Here is a 16,490-nt window from a genome sequence, read left to right on the forward strand (position 1 = left end):
CACATAAATAAATTGTGATTATAAATTTCCCTTCTCTTGCCCATCGGGGACTAGGGCAGATTGCATCAGGACAGTTCTGGGTGGAGGAGAGAGGAGAGAGGAGAGAAATGGCTGTATCTCTAGGCTGCTGAGGCTAGCTGGGTGCAGAAATGAAGGAGAGGCTGGCGTCTGCTGGGTCTAACCCAAAGATCTGGCCCCTTTTCTCCAGTTCTAAGGCTCTGAGCAGTGCCTGCAGGGCACGCCTGTGCTATTGCTCCTTCAGGGCCATCCCGGACTCGGAAGAAGGGAGGAGTCCGGGTGCCTGTGAGCCCGCGTGCTGGAGAGCATCTCCGCTAATCCCCAGCCTGGGGCTGCACCTTCTCCCCTGGACGCTGACTGACTTCTGAGATACGCCTTTCCCATGTTGGGAATTCACAGCCCTTTATAGCGACTGGGCAAAAGGGAGAAAAAGCCCTTTTTGCCTGGATTTTCTTCTCAGAAATCCACCAACTTCATCCTGGCCAGTCTGGATAGGAGAGCGGGCCCCCGAGAGGGAGCAGCTGTGGCAGCCTGCAGACCAAGGACGGTCCCTAGACCCTCCCGGAAGGCTGCCTGGATACCCAGAGAGCCCGCCCGCTCCGCCTGCCTCCTCCCTGTGCTCTGCTCCAACGCGGGGCTTGTAGGACTTCCCCGATGCGAGTGAAGCTCCCAAGGCCCGGCCCCAACGGTGCTGCTCTGGATCAAGGCCTTTGCTAAACTCCCAGCTCCCCGGTTTGCAAAGCAAACTTCAGCCTTGTACTATTTACCTTGGCAAGTCCAGGACCAGATTGATGATCTGTAAAGTGGATTTGTTATTTGGCTGTTTGCTTTGGCAGCTCTTGAAAGCGCTTTGCTGATTACAGTCCCAGATGTCATTGCATACATTACCCTGCTCTCTAACGGGGCTTTGAACACTTTAATTTGAACTACAAATACTATTAAGCTTTTTGCACCTCTTCTGCCTTTCATTCTCAGATATTAAATATCAGAACGGACAGCCTGCATTCCCTTCGGCTCCTTCCCCCTTGTCTTGGTCAGTCTCCTCCTATAGAGAGCATCCAGCTTTTCTCCTGTTCTCTCTGGGGCTTTCTAGAAACCTTACCCCCCCCCATGCCCACCCCCAGCCCAGCTACCCTGGCAGCAGCCTTGCCAACGTTTCCCTAACAGGTAATCTGCTTTCCAGCTTGGAGGTGCGGTGTGGTCATCCCCAGCCTGGTTTCCCCGCGCTCCCAGTCCCCAGGACTCTGTCCCAGTGCTCCGTTCCATCCACCCACGAGGATTTTTTGTTTGTTTTTGTTACTGATGGCATTCTTTGGGAGGAAGCTAGATTTGAGGCATAAATGTATCACGTCTTTTTGCCCAGAGAAGACAAGGGTCTTGCAGATAAAAAAGCCAGATGTCACACCAAAAGGTAGCAGCAGAACCAAAAAGAACTTGATACTTTTGCCGACTCAGAGCCCGGTACTGGCACCCAGGCTCTGGTTCTCATGCTTTATGCTGTCACCTCAGCAGAGCAGTGTGGGGAGGAGAGCCGTGGCAAGGTCTGTAAGTGGGGGCAGCCGCTGCTTCGTGTATCTTTGGGGGTTATTGGTGGAGAGTACCCGTGTTCCTGGCTAATGGTGGGGTATATGACTCCATGCTCTCCAAGGTAATTGCCTCTTCCTGTTGTAAATAAACCATTAGCCAGGTCCTCGCCTCAGGAAGCAATTTAAGGCCCGAGGGAGGTAGCCGAAGTCAGCTTGCAGCCTCCTGGAAGGGAGGCCCAGCTTTGCCCAGCGCCCCGGGCCCCGGTCTTTCCCCAGAGCAACAAAGAGCTCTGTCGTCCTTCTGCCAAGCTCCTGACGAAGGGCTTCCCTCAGCCTGTGATTTGCCAAGCCCCGTGTGAACTGCCTCTTTTTGTTACTCTCCAGAGAAAACGCCTGTTTCTTATTCACCTAAACTGAGTATCGGTGGGATTTCTTTCTTTAATTTTTTTTTCCTTTTTGCTTTCACTTCTTAAAGGTCATTTTTTGGTCCACTCCTTAAGTATCCACAAGATTCTTAGCTGAAGCCTTGCAGCATGTCACAGGGCTGTAGAGACGGAAAAGGTCTCCGTGGTATGGACAGTCGGTAGAGTGCCTGTGTATATTGCTGTTAATCAAGAGAACATCCCTGTGGGGAAGATAGTTCTAACCCCATTTTATAGTTGAGGAAACCGAGGCTCAGTGAGGGCCTTGTCCAATATCACAGAGCTATGGCAGGGCTAAGATTTAAGCTGCTGGATCTGTCTGAGTCCAAAGCCACAGCTCCCTGCTGGGCAGTCTCTCCCTGCCGTTTGCATTCGATTCTCCTCCTGTAGAAGGTCTGAGCTCTGACTTGGGAACTGCAGGCGCCCTTCTGTGGTCCAGGCACCTCAAAGGTAGGTTGGATATCGTGATTAATTCTGTATCCTGGTGACTAGTCCTGGACCTTGTTTGATTTAGATACCCAATAAATATTTGTTGAATGAATAACCATAAATCCACTCAAATGGTTCTGATTTTAAGTGACCGTGTCTTCCCTGTGGCCAGCCTCTAAGTTCCGGGGACAGAGGGCAGAGGGGAGACTTTCAACTTTGAGATATTTCAGTTGAAGAAGTTAATTCACTTTGTGAGTTTACTTTAGGAACAGAGATTATTGCAGTCTTTTTGGCCACCACTCTCAAATTCTTCCAAACTTTTACTATAATAAGCAAATTGAGCAGATTAAGGACGTCCTTAACTGCCAAATGGTGTTCTGAACTGTGTAAAGTTACCAGGGTGGCTTTTTCTTTTCGTTTTTTTTCCCCCCTATATAAAAGATTGTGTGGGTTCTGTGAACTTCTCTGCTTTTTTTAGCCCTTCCTGTTTTATTGTGTTTGAAGTGTCTTTGTGGTGACCTGTTGGGATAGGATTCTTCCATATGGAAGTGTTTCTTTAACTTTTTAATCATTTCTTTTGGGAAGTGGAGGGTTAGGGGTAGCAGATGTTTTTCTGGCACGGTTTGCTGAGTGGAGGTAGGGGCTTTCGGAGCTGTGAGTCAGGCTAAGCCCAGCCTGAATGAAGAAGTTCCCTCCCGGGGCTAGGAGGCAGCCCAACACCATTGGATCTGGCAGATCAGGCCCGTGTGGGAGTAGATCCTTCTGCCCTCACCCTGACTAATGCCTTTTCCATTTCCCAGGAAGAGCACATTTTCCCCTGTGACACTGAGAGAAGTTATTTTTTTCAGTGTCCCAAAGCAAATCCTTACCAGTCCTCAAATGGGAAGTCTGTCTGGTGCCCTTACCAAAAAAAAAAAAAAAAAGGCAAAATAACAGATAGAATGAACCTTTGTTTCTCTCTTTCATGGCAGTCATGTCCCTTTTCATGTTCAATTTCTCAGTGAGCCCAAGTTTAACATCTTGGTTTAAAAAAGAAAGGTTGCAAAAACCCGTCTAGTTCTCCCGTTTTCTCATGCTCTTTTGGACTCTGTTACTCAGTCAGCCTATTTGAGAAGTGACATGTGACCTCCCGGGAAGGTCGTTCGGTGGAGGGGGCAGAAGCTCATGGTTGGCAGTCATGTTCCACAGCTCTGAGCCTGAACACTGGTTCTAACAGCGGCCGCTGCACTTGCCCTCGGCCTGCTTTACTGCCTCGCCCCCGGTGTCCACCTCTCCATCATCCCCAGTTCACGCCGGAAAAGCTAAGGCGGAAAAGGTTTTGGTGCAGCGAGCGAGAGCACTCAGGCACTGGCACACGTCGGACCCAGGGGATGAGGAGACAATAGGAAGACAGGGAAGGAGCTCAAACCAGGGCTTTCTCCCTCTCTCATCCTTTCTTGCCCAGACTGTGGCTTTGCATGCGAACTTGGGGATCTCAGCATTTAGAGGTCGAGGGGGAGAGTAAAAGAGTGAGCAAAAGAGACTGAGAAGTAGCTGCTAGAAAGATGAGAGGAAACCAGATGAGTGTGATGTCCTGGATGCCAGGGAAGGGAGGGACATCAAATGCACCGGCTGATAGGTCGGGTCGGGTGGTAACTGAGAGGTGGATGGAGTAACGTGAGGGTCACACCTTTGGAAGAGCAGTTTCGGTGGAGAGGTGAGGCCATACACCCCGACTGGAGTGGGTTCAAAGAGAGCATGGGAGGGAGGGTGGACATTGTAGACGGCAAGTCCAGACATGTCTTTCAAGGAGTTTTAAGGGACCGAGGAGAAGTGGGGAGGTAGCTGGAGGAGGAAGTAGAGTCAAGAGTTTTTTCCTTTCTTTTAATGGAAGAAAAATCAGCATAACGGTGGCAAGAGGGTGTGCGGGCCAGTGCGCAGGCGGAGGGGGCGGCCTTGGCGAGTGAGCATGTGCGCGCAGAGTGGGTGGGTGGGCAGATGCAGCAGAGGGGCTTTAAATTCCCTTCTCCTTGCTTCCGTTTTCTTGGCAAAGTCATACTAAGTCCTCGGCTGAGTGTGAGAACCGTGGAGAAGGTATTGGACATTTGAGGATAGAGGAGCCAATATGAAGTCATCAGCTTGGAGAGGGGAGAGCAAATGGCCTGAGGAAATATGATTAGAGGGCAGTGTTAAAGGCCCGTTTGAAGGCAGTGCTCATAAATTTAAAGTAGGACCAGTTAGCATAGGGTGCCTTTTTTTTTCCCCCAGTTATGAGTAATTGCATGGGGACAGGGAGTAGGTGGAGACTTAGATTTAACAAGGTTGTGGTTTCACAAGGCAAGTACAGCAGAGGGAAAGAGGGGCACAGGGTGAGGGTGTGTGCCAGGGGGCTGAGCATAAGGATGGAACATGGTAGGGGAGAGGACACCAGGGGGGAAGGGGCAACGCAAAGCAGGCGGGACCAAGGGATTATAGACCTTGGTGGGGGCGGGGGGGAGAGGGGCAGTCAAAGGATTCTTGGCGCCCGGGGAACCAGAGGGAGAGAACCAGAAAGACAGAAGGTGGTGGTCAGAGTGGGCTGCTGGATCTTGCGGTTGTGCTCTCTTTGCAGTTGTTGTTAATTGTATCAGAGGAGCAGTGGAGACAGTGGGTGGTGGAGGTAAACTACACGTGAGGAGGTTCAGGAACCCAGAGGCCACATTGCTGGAAGAATCATCTGTGTGACCCATGACAGGGTTTGTGTTGGAGAACCTGATGATGAACCAGGAGCTAAATCTCCCAGGAGTGAGGGGTGTGGTGGTGGGGGGTGAGGAATTGGAGATGGAGGGGGGGAGGGGCCCTAGAGTCTTAGGACATGAGAGACAAAGTAGGAGCTTTCGTAAAACAAAGAAGAGATGGTGCGTCTGTGAGGAGCCAGAAGGACGCCAGCTCCACCCCAGGGTCTGAGAGATACGGGAGACAATCAGGATACGCCTGCTGGGCAGGCAGGTCCTCAGAGGAGAACCTGGCGTTGCTCAAAAACCTATCACTTGAGAATTTACAGAGACAACGAGTGTACATACACTTCCTATTTTATTTGATTCTTTCAACAACACTTCACGTAGGGAGGGCAGATCTTGTATGCGCGAGGACACTGAAGCTTCCAGAGGTGAAGTGTTCGCGTGGTGACACTCGGCAAGTTGGTGACGGATTCAGGCCTTCTGACTCCAAGTCCAGTGCATTTCCCACCACATGGTACTGCCTTCCTTCAGGAGGCCAGGGGGTGGGGGATATAGCTCAGTGGTAGAGCGCATGCTTGGCATGCACAAGGTCCTGGGTTCAATCCCCAGTGCCTCTATTGGGGGAGGAAGCCAGCAGTCCTTCCATAGACCCCACAATAACACACTTGAGCCAAAGTCACAACTGTTGTTACCTTGCTGCCTCCACAGCCCGAGATTCAGCCCCCAAAGACAGCTTCCAGGAGGTGGCGGTCACATGACCTGCACTCTGCCCTCTCAGATGCACCTAGATATTAAGGATCATTTTCCCTAGTACCCAGAATATCTTAAACTTACCAGCCAGCGATGGGACACAAGTGGACATTCCCTTTCAGGGCTGATTTGGAGAACAATTCTCAAATAGAAATTAACACGGTACTTTAGTTTTAAGGAATTTCAGTGTCCTAGGACATGCCCAGGTCACGGCTTTCTAGCCACAATGGACAGAAAAGTTATTATGAGACATAGGCAGGCAATTGGCCATGCTGGGAATCATGAACTTAAGGTAGTGGTTCAGAGCTTGGTTCTTAAAAATGTTTCCTTCTGAATTCTCAGATCCAGTAAGTTGGGTAGTGTGCCCGCCTAGGACTGCCAGGTTACCCCACCCCTCCTTCCTCCCTGGGCCAGCCACTCAAATGGGCAGAGAGTCCAGGACGGAGATGGTCTCCGTTATTCATTCACGTAGCAAGCATATGTTGATCACCTCTATTACAGTTCTGGCACACAGCAAGCAACACTACACCACAGAAATAAATGCAATGAAGGGCTAGAGGTTTTTATCCATGCACTGTACGAAGAGATTTTTCTTTTAAAGGAAAGCGAGAATACTCCTGCCTTGGCCAGTAAATAACCTCTTCTTAACCACCTCATCCTAGTTTCCCAGTTTGCTGGGCCCCGGAGGAGGATTGCTCTGTGGAGGGTTGACACCAACTGCCTCCACCAGCCCTCTCTGCCCCAAGGCTGTTGCCACACTGGGTGGGGATGGTAATGTTTCTAAAAATGCCATCTGGAACAGCAGCACGAGCCCTTCCGTGGAGCATCCTGTTGTAAATGGCACCCGCGTGACCTCTGAGTAGAGAGAGTTTTGCAGGTGTGTGCCCTGCTCTCCACGTACTAATGGTCTCAGGCAAACACACTGACTTAGACAGGAGGAGAGACCCCGCCGTGGTTTATGACAACTGGGAGTGCCTCAGAGTCACCTGGGGAGCTTTTCCAAGATCAAGATGCCCAGATCCCAATCTTATGCCCCAGAAATCCTGATTATGACCAGGGCAGGGCTCGCACCTCCGTATGTTTGAGAAGCTCCCCAGCGGATTCCGATGCATTGCCCCAGCTGAGACGTGCCAGCGGAGGAAGGGTATGAAGGGGTCTGTGCCAAACAGCTGGATGGCAAGATAACCAACATCCCACTGGCCATTCCTTTACCAGGTCTGAGTGTGATCAAATGTCTCTTGTGACAGCTCCCTTCTCCACATTATCCTCCAGGAACTTGTGATTATCCTGAGTCTAAGTCAGAAGCAGCTTAATTCCTCTGAAAACAGTGCCAGTTGGGCATTTTGCCTAGAACGAGAGAAGCAAATCTGTGGCAGGGCTCTTTGCTCGGCTCAGCTCTGCAGCCTCCACGGGGCACCCTCTCTGTTTGCGCCACCTCCCCGCTTACTCTTCCTGCCTCAAAGTCCAGTGCTTTGTCTGGTGCCTGGTTGGTGAAGGCAGGTCTTTCCAGCAGAACGGGGCGCCTGGCTGGATGCAGACTTGGGTATCCTTGTCCAGGTGAAATCTGGTTGGTGAGAATTCCAGGGTGGGCTAAGACAGGCAAGTGTCGGTCGTAAGATCAGAAAGCGGGAGCCTGGGGCCAGGGGCAAGGAGAGCAGGCGGAGGGTGCTGGCCAGGCCAGCACCAAACTGCGATGCCATGATGCACTGCAGTCGAGTCTGAGAGAGGCTCGGTGATACCTACTAGGAGCTGGAACACGTGAACCCTCTTTACACAGAGGAACCTGACTTCATCTGCCTACATCATCCTTTGACATCAAGCCCCCTTGGTCTTAAAGGGCCAACCTCTTACCAGTTTCTTCTGCCTTGTCAGAGACATAGGCCTCTTCTACCAAGACCCTGAGCTGACCATTGGAGACACTGCACCATGAAACCAGCGGCCGTCAACTCTGGGTCCTCTTGTTGAGACTGGTTCCCTCTTTAGGCCCCGTGTTGTTTTCACTGGGACCTTCTTCCCTCTGTGCACTGACATTAGTGTTCTGTTACCATGTAAAAGCCTTGATTGTCTGGGGTCAGCACAGAGATATTAGCAGAGGCGGGTCCTCAGTCTGCGGCTTCTGTAAAGAGCAAAACAGATGATCTCTGTGGCCCTCTTGGACCTTGTATCCTAGAAGAGAAAACTGACAGGCCAGCAGCACCCGTGGAGTGTCCTGGGGTAAGGTGGGTTCAGGGGCTCTGCTGTGGGAGCACGTAGGAAGGCGCCTGACCCTCCTGGGGTCAGGGAAGGTGTCCCAGGAGAAGTTCTGTTTAAGCCAGCAGCAAGGGATGAGCAAGGCAGAGACCTGAAGGCCCAGAGGTGAAAGAGAGCAGTGCGCTGGAGGGACTCGAAGAAGTTCGTTATGCTTAACACAAGGGACAAGGGAGAGAGTGGGAGAGACGGCCCAGAGAAGTGAGCAGGGCCGGGCCATCAAGGAACCTAGTAACCCTGGCGAGGAGTAGAGACAACCCTCTATCTAGCCCCCTGCTTGCACCTCCTGGGATGACTCTGAAATAGGTACGTGCACACGCAAATCTCCCAGGAACGATTACTGCTCCATCCCCTCTCGTTTGGAGGCAGCACAGGGTAATCTGGATTATAAACCACCCGCCTGGGGCAGGGGCTCACTCGCCTGCTGTAGCATGTTTTCTTCCACCTCGGGATGCTGCTCAGCCTCACACAGCACCAGCCATCTGATGAAGAATAGAAGTGACAAGGGCAAAATCCAAACCTTTCCAGAATGTATTCAGTGGGAAAGCAAAGGCGGGAAGAGCTGTCCTCTCGTTCCCAGCCGACGCCCCCACTTCTGCTCGCTCGTTCCAGAGGAGACTCCGCTTCTGCTCTGCCTGAGTGCCTGGCAGGGCGATTCTTCAGGGGCTGTGTTTTGTGCTTGTCACTCCTACCCTGGGTCGCTTTTAAGATGCATGGACTTCTGAATCTTTAAAAGAAAGAACTAAAAAGGAAATCCCAAAGGCAGTGAGTTGGCAGGTCATTGGCTGAGGATGAGGGAGAGAGTTGTGACAGGTTTGGGGAGCTTGAGAAGAGGGGGAAATACAGGAGGGAACTGACCAGGAACAAATGGAAAAAGGGGAAAAAAAGGTTGAGGCACAGAGAGGGTCTGGCTGATACATTTGTCATGATGCCAGTGGACGTGAGTGTGTGGTTTTCTCCAGCACAGCTCAGCAGCCCAGGAACAGAGAAATCCAATGGCTGGATGGATCATCCTGGATGCGTCTGGCAAAGCAGGAGGGGCAGACAGACCTGGAGGAGCGGTGACAGGGGAGGTGGTGAGGGTGTTCTGGGACCTATAAGCCCTAAACACTGGGGCGGATGGTGAAGACTGTCACCAGGAGGGAGCTGGTGGCTTGGGATAATAGAGAGGGCTCAGGAGGCTGGCAGGCTCAGTGGGGCCGAAAACCATCATTAGTGAGAATGAGGAAGTGAGAGAGATAGACAAATAGAAAGTTTCATGATCAAAATGTGGAATTTCTTGCTTAAAATTCAAGAAATGCAAGAGCCAGCTGAGTGAATGTCTGGAAGGAAGGTGAAGGTCATTGGCGTGTGGAGGGCAGTGAACTGTGAGGGCTTGGTGTGGTCAGGCACCTGAGCGTCACACTTTCTCAGCATTTGGCAGGATTTGTTGAGATGGTGACAGTGGTGTGGCACTACAGTCCTCTTTGAAGTCGAGGGACTGTTACTTCGGTCTGTGGAGTCCGGTCACAAGGATGAGGAGTGCTATTCTAGACAGCCTGTGTGAGCTCTGAGCATCTCCCCTGGTTGGTAAGATAATTCCTTTGGCAGAGGTGATGTAATTCACAGAGAACATTTGTATTCCCTTGGAGAAGAAAGGACTTCCTTTTATTGTCAGATCGTTTTAGTATGATTGAAAAATCAGGGAGAAAACATTTTTTTTAAAGGGCTTGAAATGAGTACTATATGAGATGTCTCAAATCCTGGCCCTGAGGTCCAGCCCCATGGCCTAACACAGAGCCTCTTTAAACCTCAGCTTCTCTCTGAAGCAGAACTTCGCAGGGTCATTGTGAGGATCAGTGGGACAGTAGGCCCTTTAAATATTTATTGTGTATCAGGCACGTTTGTTTAAGCCTTACTCTTTTTCTTTATTCCCACTTAATAGATGGATAAATTGAACCAGGAGAGGTAACTCATTTGCCCAAGATTGTACATTACACGACTAAACAAGGGCCCTAGAGCTGAGCCTTTCACCATTTCCCATCCCGCGTCTGTCGGGCTCTGTGAATACAAAAATTGGACAAAACGCTCCCAGGGCTAAGTTCAGGGGAAGACATGGAAACAGATCGCTGGACCTCAGGCCCATACACGCCACATTAGAGGGTGTGCGCGTGCCGTGGGGTTGCAGCAGAGGGACCGTGCCCCGCCCACGTGTCCCCAGGAAGGCTTCTCAGAGGAGCTCAGGCTGCAGATGAGTTGGCTGAAGGGGCAGCTTGTTGTGTCGGTTGGTGCCCCTTCTTGCATCCGTCTGAAACACTCCAGCGTGCTGTCTTCTCCCTCTAGGTCCTTTTTTGCCTCCTGGGGTCACACCCACCCACACACAGATCTATTCCCTCTTCTGTAACATTGCTCTCCACGTGTTTGAGTGCTAGAATCGCAGCTCTCGGACCCTCTTCTCCAGGTTAAACAACCTCAGTTTTATTCCCTCCCTCCTTCCCTCCCTGCTGGCCACCAGGAACGGAGGCACTGTCCTGTCTAAGAAGCGGCTGCCCACAAATGCTGCCCTCCAGGAACCTTGCCGTCCAGCGAGAAGACAGACCAGAAAAGCTTTTACTTCTCTTTTTTGCAGGCTATTGCTTATACCAAAATTCCCAGCACCCAGCACGGTGGCTGGACACACAATAGACACCCAGTAAGTGTCTGTGGTGGAACGGACCACACCATGGGGCTCTCAGGAGAGGAAGCCCAGGGTGTCGCGGGGCCTGTTGGAAGACCTAAATCAAACCCAGAAGGAACATGGTAGACTCCCCAGCTGATCGGAGGATATCCTTCAAAAGGATAAATAGGACCCAGCCAGGGAAGACGAGCGTTCCAGGCAGAGGGACAGCAGATTCAGAGGCCTGGGGGGTGAAGCCCAAGGTGGGGCATGGTGTGCAGAATCTGGAGAGCTGGCCAGGCCCAGGTGACAGACAGTGGTGCTCAGAACATGGGGCTTTGTCCGGAGGAGAGATGAGGCAGATGTTCAGAATACATGGGAGAGAAGGTCACTCTGGTGGATTCTTCTAAGAAGAACTCTATGGAGGGACAGGAAGACCGGTATAAAACTGTTGGAATTACCCTGGTGAGAACTGATGAGGGCCTGAGCTCGGTGGCTGTGGGCTAGGGGACAGATTGGAGAGGGTGTAGGAGGGAAAATCCACATGAGTTCCTAATCAGCTGGCTGTGGGGATGGGATGGGGAAAAGGAGAGATCTGGCTGGGGCCACCGAGAAGACAGTGCGGCCATTTGTTTAGGGACTAGAGAAGGGAGACCAAGTTTCGGAGCAGGAAGGTAATGGATTTGTTTCGGACGTGAGTCGGAGGTGCCTGTGGAACGTGTTTGGTCTGACACAAATGGATTTGGAGGCCAGGAGGGAACTGAGTGAGAAGCACAGTTGGGAAGTCAGTCTCATGTCCGTGATGGTTGTGACTTTAAGAGTGGAGAAGTTCACCCAAGTACTGTTTGCAGAGAAGAGAAGAGGGCTAAGGGTGAAACCCTTAGAAGCACCAAGATTTGAGGAACAGAAAGAGCAGAGCAAAGCCTTGGGAGAGACGGGGCGGGGCGGGGGGGGGTGGTCAGAGATGGAGGAGGTAGACCGGAAGAAACGAAGGAGGCATGGGGGTAGTCGGCCATGTCCCAAAGCGATCAGCTCTCCTTGACAGCATCTGGGTTGCCACATGGTTATAACCAAGCTACCATGGTCTTAGGGGTCTTAGGGGGACAGTCACACAATTTTTCAATCTTGAGTGATTCTTCAAGCTAGATTTGAGCATCGGCAGCTCTAGAGAAGTGCTTCCCAATATTCCCAGGTTAAGAGTCAGACCCTATCCCAGAACCACTGCGTTAGAACATCTTGGAGATGGACCTGAGAGTCTGTTTTTCAGTAAGCCCCCAGGTGATTTTTCTTTTAGGGAAATCTGGGAATGATGCTCTGAACCAGAGATTCTCCCATAATAACCTGGGGGCTCTTCCTGACTACACACACCACTGCCCCACCCTCCCAGCCTGCACACAGACAGATTCTGCCCTAAGGTTGTGGAGAAGCCCTGCAGTTATGATCCACTGTGACTGGTGGGACTCCTCAGATGTGCGGAAATGGAAATGCTGACCCACTGATCTACGGGAGAGTTTCTGAGCAACTGTCTGAGTATTCGGGAATCCGTTGGAAATCCTGCATTTAGACAGATAATTGGTCCAGCGCTACTTCTCTGAAAGCATTTGGACTGGAACACCCTCACTGCCCTCTGGTGTAGACAGCCTGATTGCCCACTCCACTTTGTGGAATAATGGACCTGAATGTAATCCAGCATTTTAAAAAAAAACAAAACTTACCATCTATTAAAAAGCTGACTATTAAAGAAGTTTGGAAGAGGCACCATATGTAGACAAAGACATTTTATAGCTACTGCCATGGAAGGAGCTGACTTTCTCTCATTTATATGTTTAAGACCTAACACTGCTCACTGTCCCTAGCTGTGAAATTCGTGACACCTGCTTAATACTTCTATTCACGGGAGCAATTTTGTAAAACAGGCCTTCATCTCTACTGAAGGTATTTACTAATTGTAGAAGTCATTCAGAGGGCCTGCGCCCTTTGTGTGAAATTACAGATCTCTCAAATGCAAACACTGTCATTAGTGAATAGTCAGGAGAAATCATCTTTCCTAAACAATTGGCTTTGGAAAATTATCTTTCCAGGATAAATAGAAATATTAATTGAACTTATTTAAATACTGCAGGGGGAAGGTGCCCGCTGGGTAGAGCACTCCGGAGTGTCCCTCTAAGGGGCACTCCTTTTCGGAGTTATTTTAGAATGAGGGCTTTAAGGATGCTACTGCCTGGAGGTAGGAGGGTGGCCCAGTAATGCCTTTATGAGCTCCCTTTTCAGACCCACGATATATACATACTTCAGATGAAAAGATAACGAAGGTTGTTCTTTCATCCATTCATTCAGTAAACATTTATTGGGCACCTATTACGTGGCCAGATCTGTGCTGCAGGCTCTGGGTTCTTTGGTATCTCTGGGACATCAGAACAACTTCTGGGTGAGCCCTTTTGATCCTGGAGGACGGCAGTGGAGGATCTTGTGCAACATGAAAGCTGCAGTAAAGACGTTCCTGGCAACCTCACATTCCTGGTTTAGAAATGAGCCGTGTGCTGAGCTATGTGGACGTTCCCACACCACAAGAAGCCACGCAGTTTAGACATCATCTTCGCGTCTCAGAGGAGCTGGAGGGAAGTGGTGAGAGCACCGACCTAAGGCCATCCGGCGGTACTTTGCATGCAGATTACACATTATGGTCTTGAAGGTTCCATCATGGACCTTGTCATTTGAGTCTTCACATAACTTTGAGAATTATGAGCAACTAGCCGTAAGGCTCTGCCCCACCCCACCCCCATTTCACAGTGGCTTTAAAAATAAAATATACGAAGGGGCCGCATGAAGAGAAGAGATTGCAGCGAGATTCAAAGGGTGCCAGCAACTGTCGGACCTTAAAGGTAGACACCGTGGGCAGGGGGAGGTGGAGGAGGGATGGTTCGCCCGAGGCATGGGGGACCACCCCCCGCCCGGCATCACCTCCTGCGTTACAAGATTACAGAGCTCCTGTCCAGGCCTCTTCGTTAATGACTTGCCCAGGAGGGTTTGGGTGAGCTTGCAAGTTCACTGAGCTGTTTGGTAGGTGTTTCTGTAAGAAAGATGGCTTGGTGTTTATTTATTGCCTTTTTGGGGGGAACAGCCTGAGGCATATGAGAGAGCTATTCTAGTAACTTTTCCACCTGAAAGGCATTTCTCAAACTCACAGGAAGCGCAATGAGAAATTAATTTTTCCGTTCCGCTGCGAGGTCTAACTCAAGGGTCGAGGACAGGCCCGTGTCTGCCTGACATGGCAACATGAGGTCTCCAGGCCTCTGGTGGCGCCTTGGCTTTGCTTTTTTGCTTTCATTACTCTCCGTATGGATTGACTCTGCTCTTCCTCTAATTCACTGTGCACCCTAGGTCCAAAGATAAAGAGAGAGGTTTCAGCGCACACGCAAACACGCTCGTTCGGGGCTGACGCTGTAAACCTGCTCCTTGCGTGAGTGTAGCAGAAACAAACCCTGTGGCTTCCTCCTCACGGGGCGGGGGGAGGGGGACTGGCATCACTTACACAAGGAAGGGGTAGAGGAGGCTCTACTGGCCTTTTTGAACTTGCTTCTCAACTCGGGAAATGAATAACATCCTGATTGGCCCCAGTGGAGTAGAAGTGGAGGGAAAGGAGGGGGGCCCTGGCCCCAAGCCCCAGTCTCGGCATAAGAATCACTTTACCCACAGGCGCCAGACTTGGCACACGGTGCGACCAATGAGTGGAGGGGAAATCGCAACCAGATTCACACAGTTTGGGGGCATTTTCGTACTTACTACTGCAGTGGGCAGTTTACAAGGCCCAAGCAGGGGTCTCCTTCATTGGCAAGCAAGTGTTCCCAGCCCTCTCCTATAGGCAGGAAGGCCAGAGGGGAAAGGGCAGAGACGGCCCAAACATTGCCCACCCCCACCGACACACACTCACACACACACACACATGCACACACACTCTCCCACTCAGCTCCTAGGCTTAACACGAGGTACGAACGTCTCTGTTTGCTTTAATAGAGGTTGAATGTCAGCTGGATATCGTGGACCCAGGACTGATTTGCAAAACCAGGGCTCTGTCTGCTTCTTCTCCCATCAGGGACCAGGACCCATCCCCTCCCTGGGCCTCAATTTCCTCATCTTGAAATGAGTAGATACAACCAGATATACCCTAATTGTGTTTCGGGGGACAGGACAGGGTGAGGGGGTTGCGGTGTAGGCAGGACTCTCCAGCGGTGTCCCACACACAGATCCTCTGGGATCTGATATGAAGGCAGATTCTGATTTATTCATCTCTCGGGTGGGGCCTGAGGGGCTACGGTTCTAACAGGCTTCCCGCCACTGCTGCCGGCCGGTGGCCCACACTTTGAGTAGTGAAGGTGGAGAGCACAGGATGGGGTTCCCCAGTCGACGCTCTGCCCCCCCTTAACTCCCTGAGCCTCGCCGTGCTCCCCAGGGGTGTTGTGAGGATGAAGAGGGGGAAGCGCCTGTGAAAGCACCTTGGAAAGTGTAAGGGATTATTGTCATTGCGAAGATTTCTCCGCCTCATTGCTCCCCGCCGCCCCCCGTGTGTTCCTGCAGCATCTCAACTTTCCCCTACATCCTCCCCGGTTGCCCTGCCTGGGCTGCTGAGTCAGTGTCGCCAGCCAGGCATAAACAAATACCTGGACATGTCAAGGCAGGAAATGACAGTTCCCGGGCCCCCGAGAGTTTCAGGCGTGGGGCAAGCCTCAAACACACCTTGTGCGATCAATTCAAGTGATACTGAGCTGAGCCTCACCCCCACCCACCCCGTGGGGCTGCCGGACCAGGAAATGAGGCCAAAAGTCAGGGAAGTCCCTGTAGGACAAGGGGCCTGAGCACAGCCCTAGCTGAGCTTTCGGCAAGAAGAGATGACCAGTCCTCCCCGCCAGCCCACTTCTGCGCCCGCCACCGGCAGCTACGCTGATCGCTCTTAAGTGTGTTGCTTTGTTCACTGAGGACCGTCACAGATGGTCCCACAACTCCCCTGTGAGGCAAGGAACTCGGGTGACTGAGGCAGGTCTCAGACTCACCCTGAACCTCAGGATCCTCATCTATAAAATGGAGTCGACAGTGTCTGTCCTGCCGACGGTACAAATTTCTATGATCCTTGAATCAAAATGAAATAATTGGGTGAAAGTCAGCAGTGATGACGTGACGTTACGTGAGGCATGGTCTTCTTCAGAAGAGACCTCCTGCTTCAGCGGAGGTGACTCTGCCCCGCCGTGAGCAACACCCCTGCTTTGGTGTTTGTGCTCAGACACCCCCTCCTGCACTGTGGATTGTCCAGCCACCTGAGTCCTCCACGCCTGGTGGAAACCATCCCCGATCGCCCCCACTGCCCCAGCCCCAGTGGGTGTCCAAACACGGCTGGTTCTCATCTTGCTCTTCTCAGGCCCTGAGGCCAAGTCTTTGCTGAACAGCTTCGTTAGATGGGCCTGGAAAGTAGAGACCCTGTTATGTAATGGACCCCAAGTCAGGCTAGCAGGCCAGGGCCAGACCTTCATCCCAAGATGCCTGCGGCTGAAAATCTGGCTCAGGTTTGCCCCCTGGAGTGAGAGCCGATGGGTTTTGATGGCAGAGATAGGTAGAAGGCTGACCACACGTTACAAATGGAAATGCCTGTTGCCCAAGCTGGGGCCCCATTTTCAAGGCCACATACTTAGGTGACTACCAGAATAAGAAAACCAAAAATGGGCAGGGTATCAAACCAGTCAGGCACATTCCAGGACCCTCCTTCAGCACAGGG

General features: G+C 51.5%; 2 protein-coding genes across 23 annotated transcripts in view; one reads left to right on the forward strand and one right to left on the reverse strand.

Moving 5' to 3' along the window:
* Nucleotides 1-16,490, forward strand: part of BCAS3 (BCAS3 microtubule associated cell migration factor) — a 482,829-nt gene that overhangs the window by 432,707 nt on the left and 33,632 nt on the right. The window lies entirely within an intron of this gene.
* The window catches only part of LOC123615655 (uncharacterized), a 44,387-nt gene continuing 40,671 nt past the window's right edge, over nt 12,775-16,490 (reverse strand). The window contains exons 2-3 of one of the 2 annotated variants that reach the window (XR_012499457.1): nt 13,912-14,103; nt 12,775-13,796 (exon numbers count right to left, since the gene is read on the reverse strand). Coding sequence is in view for 1 of the 2 variants with exons in the window: in XM_074342687.1 (XP_074198788.1) it covers nt 14,092-14,103 (12 nt within the window). In the remaining variant the exon portion in view is untranslated. Of the gene's footprint in view, nt 14,104-16,490 lie in introns of both variants that reach the window. The other variant, XM_074342687.1, reaches the window with a different exon arrangement.

Source organism: Camelus bactrianus, chromosome 16, assembly GCF_048773025.1.
Source record: "Camelus bactrianus isolate YW-2024 breed Bactrian camel chromosome 16, ASM4877302v1, whole genome shotgun sequence".
NCBI classification, from domain to species: Eukaryota; Metazoa; Chordata; class Mammalia; order Artiodactyla; family Camelidae; genus Camelus; species Camelus bactrianus.